This window comes from Thalia democratica, chromosome 2 (genome assembly GCF_965202585.1).
Source record: "Thalia democratica chromosome 2, ktThaDemo2.hap1.1, whole genome shotgun sequence".
NCBI lineage: Eukaryota > Metazoa > Chordata > Thaliacea > Salpida > Salpidae > Thalia > Thalia democratica.
Window position 1 is genome coordinate 57,990,634 of NC_139166.1, and position 14,941 is coordinate 58,005,574.

Consider the following 14,941-nt stretch of genomic DNA (forward strand, 5'->3'; position numbering starts at 1 on the left):
AAACAGATTCAAAGGAAACCCTTTATCCCTGCTTTGCCGAACAAAAGATTACTAAATTGCCTACATAAAAGGTATCGTTTCAAGGCAAAGTCATAAATATATTGAGGTGCAACACTTCAAAAGGATGCTTGAGAAAAGTTTTGAGTGATTGAGTTTTACCAGTTTTGAACTCCTCTTAGCGTTGACAGCTTCTTACGTATTAGCTCGCTCAATAAGAGTCTCTAAAGAAGCGAGATAAGATCTTAACAACATCAATCATAAGAGTTGAAAGTCCCGATAAAAGGAGACGTACTGAAGCATACTAACGCCTATATTTTACGCCTAAAAGATAGTTTAGATAAACTTACATGACAAGTTGAGTAAATGTTGAAGAAACTTTTGAAAATATTTCTTTAATAGTCCTTATGAGCTTTGTTTTACACATTTTAACAAATTCTAGACTTAGATGGATATCATATTTGATGAAAATTTTGATGTCAACGAATTTGTCAAACTAAAGGTATTCTTTTTTGATTTCACATGATTTGTTCTCTCTATTTAAGTTTTGAGTTACTTTTTAAAGAAATATTTGTGCTGCTTTCCCTTGTCTATTGTCGATTCAATTGCGTTTCACTTGACTTAGTTTGATCGTAATGATAGGTAATTTAATTTTAGTAAGGTTAAGAAAGATACATGATACCTGAATACTGTTACTTAAGCAGTGCGCGTTGAAAACAGGCCAATTACACGGCTCTTATGTTCCCATCAGAACACTTCTACAACAAATTAAGTCATTTTTTACCTGTTTTCTCTTTTTGACGGGCAACCCAGAAAACCGTGCTAACGTTTCTCATGCAATTTTGTTTCACAAAATAGAAAAAACGCCATCAAATAATAAATCCAACGCAAAAAAAAGTTACCTGGTTTCGTTTTCAGTTTTTGGTGGAACGGGACAGGGGTCCCTCTTGCAGGTGGCCAGCTTTGGAAGGGGATGTTTCGATCGATCGCATCTGCTGTCTGATGCAAGGCGATTTGTGAGGTTGTCGTAGCAGAACGGTATTGATACGGACATTCCTATGAAAATACAATAAATGAAGTTTTATAATTTTTGATAAAGCTGTTAAAGCTGTTTTTAGTAAGAAGTAATTTAAACATTATTTCAAACTCTAATATTTACAAATAAAATATTTAGTTTTTTTTTACAGCCCAATGAATGCTCGAAAAAAGCACAACTTTCGTAATGCGTTGTTTACAAACAAAAACTTTTTAATAAGGCTGTAATTTCAGATAAAACCTTCAATGTCCAAGTAAAATTGTGTTGACAGTGTCAATTCATCGCCATTACTAGCATACTTTCACGGCTTGAAAACAGGTTATGGGCTTCATCCTTTTAAAGTCGGATCAAAGCCGCGATGTGTTTGCAACCCGATACGATGGAGGTATTTTCGCAGGTGCCGACCCAACAACAAACAGGTGCCAGCGTATCGAGTTGTGCCGAAAATATCGAATTATCCGCTCGTAATTGCCTCGCTTCATGCCGCCAACAACGCTAATTTGTCCGAACGACAAACGTTTTTGAATATCTGCTAATCCCTTTTCGCCCGGTCTAAGCCCTTGCTTAAACTAAGGTTTTAATTTCACATTGCTGGAGGAGTTTTTGTCTGAAATTGTGCTAAAGTTCAAACGTTAAAGTGGACAATTTGGTGTCTGGACACGCAAACTTGGGTACAGACAAAAGGTAATGGCGTGCAGAAAAAGTGCTAATTGTATAATTTGTCGGATGTTAGAAAAAATTCTGGCTTTTTGCCTTTTTTTACACAAAATGGCGCAATAAACTTTATTTTACGTTATAAGTAAAAATATTATTTAACTGTCTTATAGTAGTTTTCATTGTGCATTTGAATTTACGTAATAGCAAAGTATATTTATATTTAATTAAAAGATTTAAAACTATCGTCTATCATAAGGTTAAATAAAAATTATATTTTTTATAGAATAACAAATAGTATGTTTAGGATAGAAATATTTCAACCAATTAAAAATATAAAAAGATGCTTTACTTTTTTTCTGTTAAAACAACTTAAAACAGTAATTTTTGGCCATATCATTAAAATTAAATTTGAGTGGTAAAACGTTTTAGAGGTTACAAGTGTTTACTTGTTGCAAAATGTTATACACGGATTTCTGATCAAATAAGTATTAGTGAAAAGTTTCTAGGTAATTAACTTATGCTACAAAGCTAAATTAGTTTAAGGTTATCACAACACATAAAAATTTACTAAGTAGAAAACAAAATGTTACATCCATAAAAATATATAACTAATTTATCATCGATTTAAGTTATTTTTTAAATTTTAAACTTAAAAGTAAATTCATGGCGGCTAACTAAGCTATTAGTGTTTAATCTTCTAAAACCTTTTTTTAATGTGTGATAAAAATTAACAAGCTAAGCTGTGTGCTACGCATCGATTTTTTTAAAATATAATTTAGTTATATACATATGTTGTGATGATTAACGATTGAAATAAACTCAAGATCAAACAATTATTTTTGCCTATTTATTTCATATACTAAACAGATTTATAAAACGTAGACATCATACCATAAGCTAATTTTGAGTAGTTAAAACACTTGTTTAAATTTAAACTAAAACAAATCTAAAAAACAAAAGTCAACAGTGTTACACGTTTACATACTGAAAAGAGATTATTAAAATACAATTTTATTATTTTTTTATCAATATTAATTAATAAAAGTGTGAACTGTTTAGGTATAATTAATTTACCCTTTTTGAAGTTGAATTTTGATAAACACAAGTAATTAACTACTGTATATATACTTACAATATACCTACTTGTATATTTTTTTTATTACACTTTTAACATTAGAAAAAAAAAATTATTAATTAATTCTTATCTTAGGATTATTAATCTTAAACCTTTTTTTGACATTTTATACATAAAGTTTTTTATTGTCGACTACTCTATCAAAATATTCCTATTTTATTCGTGTTTATAAAAAATACACTAATGTTGTCATACTTTTACATCTTGTTATCTTTTTATTTGTTATAAATTATCAGTTGTGATTGATTTTTTATAAAAAACACAGACAGAAATATTTAAATAAAACTATTTGGTGCCGAAAAGAGTTTTTTCGCATTTAATAAGAATTAGGAAAGAATTAAATTTTAGGTCAATCTAAAATAATAAAGTATATTTAATCTGTGAAAGCTTACAGACGATTACTGATGAATATTTTAACTAGTAACACGCGTAGCTTGCACGCGAACAATACTAAAACATTTTTATATTTTACTTATTACATTTTACAAAACACCAACCACAGAATACAATAACAATTTTAAAGTTGTAGATAGAATACATAGACAAAACAAAAAAAAATACAGTAATAAAACAACAATAGTCATATGTTTTCTACCTTTTTAAATATACGCAAATTTTTAGAATAAACTTAGATAAATAGTATTTGAAACTGGTAAATCTGTGTATTTAAAATTTAAGAACTTTATTATTCTCACCAAATCCACAAGTGACGCTGCAGCTTGTCCACTTGACAAATCTCCACACAAACTCCTCCTTGACGACCACCACCTCCTTCTCAATCACCCTGACAACCGATATCGGCGACCCCATCGCCTCGTTCACCCGCCGATGCGCGTCGAAGGGGCACAAACCCAAAAAGCATTTCTGCAAGTATTAATATTGTAGAGTTTTTCTTTTTGAAAAAAATCTCAAGAATTGTTTAGATATAAAACAAAAAAAAAACAATAACTTAACAATTAATAAAAGTTTTTTCTTCACTATGAAAGTAATTTTTTTCAAGTTAAGTTTCGAGTAAAGCAGTAATTCAGTCAAATTTAGACATTAGCTAGCATTAAAGTTATCTTTAAAATAAACATTTGATAGTTTTGAGCGAAGTCCCCTTTCGGCTTTGTGACGCTTGTAAAATCACCTTCTTTCAAATGCCACCTTACACAAACTACAAAACCCTCAATCTCCGAAGCAAACATTACAACTGCCGTTTGTTTAATCAAAAGGTCACAACCCAGCGACGACACGACATTTGGGGTATCGGCTCTTATCGCAACAAATAATCCAAAGTCAAACTTGTATGGCTTTTAAAATTAAATCTAGCTTGTTAATGCTGCCGTTTAATAATAGGAAGTTTTTTTTGGATAAAAATATTTTGTGTTGTCACTATAGCTCAGAACTAGATTAAAACATTTCATAAAAAAACTTCTAGTCTGTGCTAATGTTTCTGAGTTTATCTAATGTGTTAATTGATTAGTCAAAATACTTTGTACCTTTTAAACTTAAATATGGCCTCCATAAAACTTTAGTTTGTGTGTTTTTTTTTTAAGTTTCACGTATTTTGAATTTCTCGGAATTGTTTTATATTTTTATAAAAACTTGTTAAGCTTTATAATTAAAAACAAAGACTTAAAAAGATAACACTTTTAAACCAGAATAATTAGATAAAACAAAGACAAAAGGAAAACAGTTATCCTATAAAGTTTTGAAAAAGAACAAAAAAATACTAAAAAACGAACTTTTTAAACTAAAGATTAATTTTGAGAAAATATTAGACAAGCTTTAAATTTTATAAATTAAACGTTATAATTTAACATAATTTTTAAGTCTTTTATAGTTGAGGATATTACGTTTACTTATAAGTATCTTCTCTGCTGCCTTCTTTGCTGATAGTTTTTTTTTACTGCACTGTTTTCCTTTAATTTTTTATTATTAAGTTAATTTTTAACACAAAGTTATCAATAGATTTTCAACATCACAAGCATTTAAAAACAATTTTAATTTAAAATCATTTCTATTTTACAAACCTCGGTGTGAACGGGAGCCGGTCCCCTGCACCTGGGTTCGCTCTTGTACAACTCCTCCTCTTTTGTGATCCCCTCCTCCACGCATTCCACCCTCCTCGTCCTGAATCCTCCCATCCCGCAAGATTTCGAACATGCGCTCCACTTCATCGCCTTCCACCTGTTTGTTATTTAAGAAAGGGATATTTTTGCTAAGATGGTTGTCTAAAAATGTTGTGTGAAAGGTTTTGTAATAAAATTTTGGTTTGGCATAAACAATAATTTTCTGTTTAGGTTTTAGTTTTAGTCTAAAAAAATGTAACAGCTGCTGCGTTTTTCAGACTGAAGTTTAGGAACATCCATAAAGTTCGTTTCTGGATCATTAAAGCCTATCTTTATTGAAGTAATGTTAATTTTAAGTTTTACAAAAAGACTAGTTTAGTTTTTGAATTATAGAATAATCAAGCTTAAAAGTATTTAACTTGAATTATTTACGATCAAAGTAGGTTATTAAAGTTTTTATTTTATTTAACATAACTAAAGTAGCTTGAAAACTTACTTGGCAACTGGAGTAAACTTCAATACTGTTAAAGGTTTATTCTGTTTGCTTTTCTTTGATTTTGTTTTCCGCAAGTATTTCCTGGCGTTTTTACCTAAAAAAATCACTATAACTGCTAAAGTAAAATTTGTATTATACACAAGACAACTATTTTTCACCAATCGTTTAAATGAGGTGTTATAACATTAAAAAACCCTAGCAACTAGTAAGTCTAATAAATGTTTTTTATTCAAGTGTAAGAAAAAATCTTCAAATATACCTTTTAGTGATGTTCAAAAACTCATTATACATCAACTAAGCTCACAATAAGGTATCACTAAAACAAAGTTGAAAAATAAGTTTTATCACATTTTCCAATCAATTAAGCAAAAGTTTTATACGCAAGCATAGGTCATTAAACAAAGTTAAAAATTAAGCTTTGTTGCTTACAGCTAATTGAATTACTATAACGTTTTCTAAATTAAATTAAAGTTTACCTTTATCACATCTGTGTATTGATCTACCATTTTTAACATTGAAGTTAAAACACTTATTATTTTTGATACATACACGTCATTGAAAATTGACTAATATATAATAATAATCTATAATATATTTTTATGACTCTTCAAATATATAAAAATGCTTCAAAAAACATAATTTTACGAAATTATAGAAGTTACTAACCCTTTTTGCAGACTTTGTTACACTCCATCACAGTGTTGGGTTGTCGTCTTGTGTCACAATTTATTGTAGGAGTCGCTCTGTTGTCGCATATAATGTACCTATTTCGCACTCCACTACCGCAACTAACACTACACTGTTCATTAAATAACATAAATAAAAACATGAGCTAAGGCAATTCGTTATAGTAACTAAAAATTGCTTTATCGTTGGTTAAGTTTATATACTGAATACAATTGAAGTAACCAAATAATTTGTTTTTTTATATAAAACAGTCTATTTCTTCATTGTATTGAAAAAGTGTTAACTTGATATTTTTTCAATAACTTTTATTTAGAAATTTTTTCAAGCTTCTTTATCTTTAAAGCTTTTTGTTGCAAAAAAAGCTCAGCCAGCTTACATCGGACCAGTTTCCAACGATCCACTTCGGGCACTCGAACGTGTTGCACGCTTCAATAGTTTCCGGCTTCACGAAGTTCCCGCACTCCGACTCGTCCTCATGGATCCTGATCACATCTCCGTTGTACTTCTCCTCCACGCACCTGATCGTCCTCTGCAGCGTCCCGTTCCCGCAACTCACGCTGCAAGCTCCCTTCTCGATCGTCCTCCAGCTACAAAATTAAGTTTTTAGCGCCACGGAGCGGAAAGATAACATGATTAAGCGTAACAGCATGTATTTTTTTGGCTGTGTTGATTTTAAAGAGCTTTAGCGCGCCCTAGCGGTAAAAGTAAGCAAGAAATAACTCACGTGTGTATGCTCGAGTATTCGTAGTGTTGTTCTGGGTACTTGTAAAATCTGTTGTGAAAAATTAATAAAAAACTATAGCGTTAAATTGCCTAAATGTATACTATTTAAAAACATAAAGTAAACAACTAAAATGATAAATATTGATTTTTTTTTTCATAGCACTTAGGCACTTACATAAGGATACAGACTTGTTTAAATTTAAATTAAAGAAGATTTTTTTCCTTGGAAAAAATTAATTAATTAAAATTTTAGTTTATTAAAAAAATGCCATTAAATATCTTTTTTATTTTTTGCATTTTTAACCATTCTAAAAACAAAATTTACTAAAAAAGTTTATTTCTTTTTATAATATACACAAGACAACTATTTTCACCAATCGTTTAAATGAGGTGTTATAACATTAAAAAACCCTAGCAACTAGTAAGTCTAATAAATGTTTTTTATTCAAGTGTAAAAAAGAAGCTTTAAACTATACTTTCACCAACATACCTTGTTCCATTGATTGAGGGGCGCGCTTCCTTGCATAGGGGCAGCACACATTTCACCTTGAGTATTTTCGCCTCACCCAAACCCTCCTCAATGCATCTGGTGTCAGGAAATTTTTCAGAGCTGTTCGAAGATTTGCACACTTGCCTCATTTCTTTGTAGCCTGAAATGTATTGAGGTAGTGTAAAAATGTGTATATTGACTTAATTTCTTAATTTTAAGTATATAATTTCAGGTAAATTTTCCTTTTTTATTACTAATTGTTAAAGATGTAAAAAAATATTACGTAATTTAATCTAAAAACTTTACTATAAGCAATAACTGAGGAAAAGTTACCAACAAATTAATATATTTTTTAACGTGTCCTTATATTGAATTTTTGTTTCAACAGGTTTTGTGTTTTTCAATAGCAGAAGTTTGGATAAGTTTGTTGAAAGGTTTAAGTATAAACTTAAGTCAATGCTACAGTTAACAAAAAAGTATATAATGTGATTTCACTTTAGTCAAACTAATCTATTGTTTATGAAATATATTCTGCTTAAATTAAACTAAGTAGTTGACTTGTAGGTTTTATAAGTTCGAACTTAAACTTAATTCGAACCACAATAGTTTTATATTATTTTGGTTCACAAACCGCATTGATCATTTGCAACATTTTGTAAAAATAATGTTCTTTAATTGAAACCAAAGACAGAAATTGAACTGAACTAATTCAGGTTTTTACATTTTAAGCGTTTGATTACTCTTAGAAAATAAATAAATAAAATTCGAATTCTAAACTTACGACAACCTTTTTTACCGCTAACTATTATGATTTTGAATTGTTTACTAATACGCAGTACTAATTTATTTTAAACTTGGTAATGGATTATAACACCAGACTATTATAAGTTTATTAATTGACGCTTTGAATTTTTAGAAAAAAAAAGTGATTAATTTATTACTTAACTTAATTGGTTTTGAGACATTATACTACTTCTAATCTGTTTGAAGGTTTGCTTGAGTTTTTTATTGAAATTTTTTTAAGTTCTGATGCAGCAAAAATTATGAGTCATGGAAGTCAAGTTGGTTGAAGACTTAATAATATCAATAATTTTATACAAAAAAAACTAAAGTACTTAGTGACAAAGTAATGTTTTAAAAGTATATTAACTATCTAAACATTCTAAAGCTATGCAAATTAGGCTATAGAATAAAATCACTTTATACAAATTATAGTGGTCAACATTTTTTTTTAGCTGTATTTATTTTATTGTCCTTATGTGTATAAAACGTTTAAAACTTGTTTAAAACTATATAAAATTACTATCACAATTAAATATCAAAAATTGTATTTGTTTTTATAAAGTGTTTTCTTTACTAAACTCGCTGTGTAAAGATGAGAAGTTTCTACATGCACTACAGTGCTCTAAACAAACATTTTTAAACATACTTGTTTGTACAAAGAAAAAATTAATAATATAGAATAAAAAAAATATGTACCTTTTTTATTGGCTTGTAGAGGTGGTTATTACTGTATTTAAAATTTTAGTCTTTAAGGTAAACAGTCATTAATTATTTTTAAGATTAATAAACTGTTAAAGTATTTATAAGTTAAAAATTATTCATTATAATTTAAACCAACAGGACCAATTTTAAAAACAACTAGTAAATAATATGATTTTTACAATTTCTAATGATTTTTAAAATGTAGCAGCTTACCATCGCCGCAAGTGGTTGAACATGGAGCGTGGTTGCCAGTAGCAACGGGCAGCGACCAGATGACGGGTTTAAGTTTGTAGTATTTGTATCTGATGGTTCTGGCGCCCTCGTGCGGATGCTTGCATCCCTGAATGAACGGGCACATTCTGTTGACCATCATCGTCTGTCGTTTTACCTACAGTATTTTTAAAATTTTGATTTAATTTTAATTTTCTTAAAAAAGCTTTGATAATTTACTCAACCTAAAATAGAAAATAAAGACACTGTAGCATAAAAACAATTTGCTTCATTGCAAGACTCGAGTTTATTGTATTTATTTTTAAATACTTTGTTAGTAGTTTGTAAATGTTAATTTATTTTTATTAAACTTTTTGTAATATAACTTTGATTATTTTTGAATAAAAAATTCAACATATTTTGTTGTGAGACTGTTAAAACAGTAAGTACAAATAATATTTACAAGTATGAACACAAAATATATTCGTATAGCTCTTTTTCTACATTTATAAAAAATTATTGACAAAGTTTATTTCTGCCTTTTGTGGGTACACATTTATTAATTTATTTTAGTAGTAAAACTATTTTTATGTGGACATTTTAGTATGAAAATGCATGATAAACTACAATTATGAAATGACACAATCTCGTATTATGCTTGAAAATATTCTTTAAAATGTTGCTATTGTACTGATAAATTTACTTCGTAAGGCTTATGGGAGCTTGTACAAAGTATAAATTATTCAATTACTGGTTTTTGTTAGATAATTTTTTTGGCATTTTACATTCAACGTACAAAATATTTCTACCATTTATTGTCAAGAAACTTGTGCTTTATTTTTTCAAATAACTTGAGATTTTTTGAAATTCTAGCGCGAAATACTTAAAACTAACATACCTAAAAAACATATTTTTCATTAACGTTTATAAAGATTTAAAACTTACAAAAAAAAACAATTATTTTACAAAATTCAGGTGATATTTTAATTACCTAAATGAAATAGTGTTTATTAAAAATGGAAAAAATATAACGAACATAAATTTAAAAAGTGTGAAAGAAAAAAGTAAAGAGCAAGAACATAATTTTATAAAGTTACTTAGTAATACAGCATGCAAACTTACTACAACTTTTGCGTTTTCTTTAATCGGCCCTGCGAGAGAGTAAACAAAGTCGTCCAAATTTGACAGCTCCTCGGCATCAGCTAGCGGTTGTTTTGCTTCTTCGTTCACTTCTATCAAGCTGAGGTTTTTCTCCTCAGATACTATATCTGCAATGCAGTTTGTTACGTAAGCCAAACATAGTTGTCGTGTATTAGTAAAATCAAGAAGCTTACAATTGTATTGATTGTTTTTTGTTTTGTTAACAGTTACTTATTTATATGGAATTTTTATTACGGCTAAAAAATATTTTAAGTGAGCATGAATAAACAGCTAATGTACATAACGACAAGAAGCTTAAGTAAAATATCAATTGCACTCGATATAATACTTATGAATATTAAACTAATTTACCGAAGCTAACATCCCCGGAAACTATAATGTTTGTGCTTGATGCTGGGATCTCCGTGATTGTTTCTGAAAATTTGTTAGTTAATTTGAACTAAAAATTATCAATTATCAATAGTTACCTTTGTATTATTATTTTTTACTTTTTCAAGTAAAAATTTTGTTTTAACAATATGATAGACTTTGATTTATACTAGTGACTGTCGTAACAAAATTTTAAAACTATAATAGTTCCTGTCTTTTAAAATTATTTATACTACTTTACACTATATATTAAGCAAATTATCTTATACTTAATACTTATGACTCCTTGTTTAAAAAATACTAGATTTTAATTTTATTAAGTTATAAATGGTTTTGTCAAACCTGTTTAAATTTTTACATATGAGTAAAATTCTATGCATTATAAAAATAGAAAGTTATTTTATTTTTGTGCCTATTATATTTAATAGCTATGATTTAATAAAAAAAATATTTTCACTTTATTTTGTCTACTTCAAGACGTTAAAACTGAACTTTTAATGAAGCGATATAACGTATAACTTCATAAAATGATCAATCTTTATATTAAAATTTTTTGTAAATGTCAATTGCAGTAACGTCCACAATTTAATACAGATATAGCGTCAGCAAAAGATAAAGTATCAAAATTACTTGAAACCAGGCACATAGCTTGGTACTATGTATTCAAAAAAACTTGCTTTTATTTTAGCTTGGAAAGACTCTGCTTTCTTAGCTTTAAGTATATAAACAATGAACTTCACCGCACGATCTACAACAACAGCATTTAAACTTAGTTATGCACTCCTGAGAGATAATTTCGACATGTATGTATTCTCTAGCATTTTTAGTGTCCTTAAAATTAAAAGAATAAAATGCATCTAAATTGTATAAATTTAGCGCATTAAAGATTTAATATGTCAAAAAGCTGCATTGCAAAATTGATTCTAATGGAAACTGTAGCTTTTTCTTCAAAAATAAAAATAAAAAATTTTGTTTAACAAAAATTTGCATAATTTAAAGACGTTTATATTGACTACCTTAAATGTTTGATTTTAAAATCAATACAAATGTTTTTGAGTTACATTTTAGTTTTCTTATACTTATATTAAAAGCAAGTTTTATAGGTTTACACAAGTGGCAACACATAGAGAGTCATAGGGGGTGTGGAGCAAAATAAAATGCCTTGTATATAGTTATCACTCATACTTCAATACTTTATTTTTAAAGAATCAACATAACTGCATATTTTCTTATTAAATTCAATAAAATTAGAGGTGATTTAAATTGCTGTTTTCCCTTTAGGACGTTTCCCGCGTCATTTCAGATGTTTTAATTTTTTGCAGATACGTAACAGCTACTTCCGTGCTTGGAACTAAAACAAGTAACTATTAAAATAGTTAAAATACTACTAGCAATATAAAAAAGTGTAACTTACGATGATTAAGGAGTTGAATACAGTTTAATAGTCTTGTAAACCGATTTAAAATTAAATTTAAGTATTTTCTAAACGAGCACTTTGCAAAACATTATCAATCATTATGTTGTTTATACTTTTTATACAATTGTAAACACATTAACTTCGCATCACTGTCTCTATGATTTAGAAATAACTTCTTTTTTCTACGTTATTATTTAATATAATTTTCAACATTGTTAAGAGATTGAAAGAATTTTCTTTTGATTTGCAATTAGATATAGTTCTTTTTTATTTCTCGCAATATCACGCTTTTTTTATAATTCAAAATACATTTTTTTAAAATTCAAAGTTAATTAAATTCATGCAAAACGTATCATGCATAAATTTTAAAAACATTTCTTTATAACTAAAAAATATATTTAATACTAACGATACATCTTTGTTTTAATTTTCAATGCTGATAAGTAATCTTTTGACTGTTTTTTTTTGTGAAACTTTTAAATTTATAAAAAACTGCTTTTATAACCTATGTATATAATACCAAGTACTTGCATGTTCTTCAAAGAACAACGAGCACAGTTATATAATTTCTTACTATGTACCACTATCGCTTGATGACGTCACAATACCGCTGATCAATCTGCATGAACTTCCGTCTCCTCCGCAAACTCCGCATTCGTCATAAACTTCTCCTCCGTACAAAACTCCGTCGCATCCCGCTCGCTGTGGAGTATTTTTTTTTTTTTTTTTATGTAATAAAAAGTTTCAATAGTAATAAATAGCTTGTTATGTTAATTTAATGTAAAAAACAAATTTAGAAACTCATTAAAGATTTCTTTTTACTTTTATGTACTGAATATAGTTTTTTAAACTAAAAGCTGAAAAATACAGTAATAATTAAACTTATACTTACTTCCATACTTTAAATTTTCAAAATAAATTTTATACATTTTGCATAATTAATTCATTAAAAAAAAAGCAACAACCGAAGGTGTAGTAGATCAAAGGTTTCTCATAAATTATAAAATCATGTTTAAAGTATAACTTTGTTAAAGTAAAAAACATCCTGAACACAAGTGTTCTTAGCATTTGTTTATGGCTATCAAGTTTCTGTCTGACTCAAGATGACTACAACAGGAAAGTCTTTATCAAAAAAAGTAGAACATACAACCAAAAGTATCTGGTTATGCTATATTTTAACAACTTGCGCAAATACTATTGTTTGAACAGCATTCGGTATTGTTTAGTTAGAATTACTCAAAAACAGCTTCTTTCTAAACTGTTCTTTTTTCTCACTGTATTTTTTACACAATGTTTTCAGCTACTACTGAAGTTATACACAAGAGTAATCGCGTTTTGTGATTACAAAACGAAAAACCATGAAATCGGTATGTATGATAAACACACACCAGTAAAATTTATTTTTGCTGTTCCCAACTTGGCTATGGCTTATTCTGATTAATTTAATTTCGACCTCTGTAACACGTTTTAAACCGTGTTAAAGCGAAAAAAATCTCAACTCATTGCAATTGTTTCTGAATTTCCGCTAAAATAACTTCAGTTCACGACTTAATAAAGCAAACATTTACATTAACAAATCACATATGCAGACCACATAGACATGTAAATTGCAAAATAACATGATTATTATCGCATTTATGTTAAACAAATGATTTAGCAAACGAGCCAAAAAAATTTTGTTTCAATTACAGTTTTTCTTTTTGTTTTTTTTTTAATTTTTGCTTAGAACCAAGTTTTCCTTTTCATCATTTGTTTAAAATCGTAAACTACTCCAACTCTTTATTCATAATTTTATAAGCATAATGATAAAGTAATGTGTTATTTTATACTTTGTGAACCATATAAGGTGAATGAATTATATGACAAAAAAGTTAATGATGGGAACAATAATCACGTGAATGATGCGATTTATTACATTTTCAATTTTCACTAACCAAGATACACGCAATCTCTTTATGAACGCTGTATTGTTGCTCATTATACGCAACCACAGCTTTTTTGTTTTAAACAACCAAAAGAACAAAAAAATCAAACAATGGAGATTACAGTTGTCAAGTTTATTTAAAGCTAGAAGCACAAAGCAGGCTAATTAAACTGACGAAATTATCGACAGAATTAAAAAATTCCGAACGGTATTTTATTGAAGAGAGCTGGATTTTTTTGCTTGGAAAAAATCCTCAAATATTTCTCAACTTGACCTCAACCGACCCAACTTGATATAAAAAGACGAACTTTTCGTTTCAAGTGCGCAAGGAAATCCCAGCATTTTATAACAAACTGTTTTCATAATTGACAAAGCACTAAATGCCAAAGGAGAAAATGTGAGCTTAGTACTCCGTCTAATCTAGACAACTGAAAATTCAATGGAAGTTTGTTGGTGTCCGTGATGAGACTGATTAAAAAACTCGTTTATTTTTATACTGTTTCACATTCAAGAAAAAAACAAACCATACAATTGTTTAAAACATGATTTTTATACGTTGTTTAATGTTGTGATGAGAAGCGTTTTTGAAACTTTATTAAAATATATTTATGTAAAGAAAATATTAAAGCCTATCTTTAAGTATTAAATTTATTTGTTCTACTTATTTATCTTCTCACTTTGCATTTTCCTTCGATGCAAACCCCGAAACTCTTTTTCGCCTGGCAACGGGTTCCATCAACAACCTTGTCGGTTACCATGGCAACCTTGCCCGTCACGCTCGACCTGCAGTGGAGGGAACAGTGGGAGTTTAGGTCCTTCTGCAGCCTGTGGTCGATGAGGTCGGAGGCGGTCAGCACGGGAAGCGTCCACTTTTGCGTTGCCGAGTTGAAACTTTCGCACTGGCGTTGTCTGAAGCTTACAGAGAACTGCGGGCAGTCCTGCAATTTATTTTTTAATTATGAAATTTGCTTATGTTTTTAACAAAAATTATCTAGAAGTTAATTTTTTATTCTACGTTTATAAACTTTATAAAATTGGGTATTTTTAATAAGATCCTCTTTTAATTATATGTTATATCAATCCAGCAAACAAAACTAATT

General features: G+C 28.7%; 1 protein-coding gene across 1 annotated transcript in view; it reads right to left on the reverse strand.

Moving 5' to 3' along the window:
* Positions 1-14,941, reverse strand: part of LOC145830254 (ADAMTS-like protein 1) — a 45,159-nt gene that overhangs the window by 19,612 nt on the left and 10,606 nt on the right. Inside the window, exons 5-17 of the mRNA XM_082938197.1 lie at positions 14,519-14,779; positions 12,499-12,619; positions 10,483-10,545; positions 10,093-10,238; positions 8,974-9,148; positions 7,276-7,435; positions 6,787-6,834; positions 6,439-6,649; positions 6,042-6,174; positions 5,376-5,469; positions 4,841-4,997; positions 3,521-3,689; positions 900-1,053 (exon numbers count right to left, since the gene is read on the reverse strand). Coding sequence (XP_082794323.1) covers positions 900-1,053; positions 3,521-3,689; positions 4,841-4,997; positions 5,376-5,469; positions 6,042-6,174; positions 6,439-6,649; positions 6,787-6,834; positions 7,276-7,435; positions 8,974-9,148; positions 10,093-10,238; positions 10,483-10,545; positions 12,499-12,619; positions 14,519-14,779 — 1,892 coding nt within the window. The remainder of the gene's footprint in view (positions 1-899; positions 1,054-3,520; positions 3,690-4,840; positions 4,998-5,375; positions 5,470-6,041; positions 6,175-6,438; positions 6,650-6,786; positions 6,835-7,275; positions 7,436-8,973; positions 9,149-10,092; positions 10,239-10,482; positions 10,546-12,498; positions 12,620-14,518; positions 14,780-14,941) is intronic.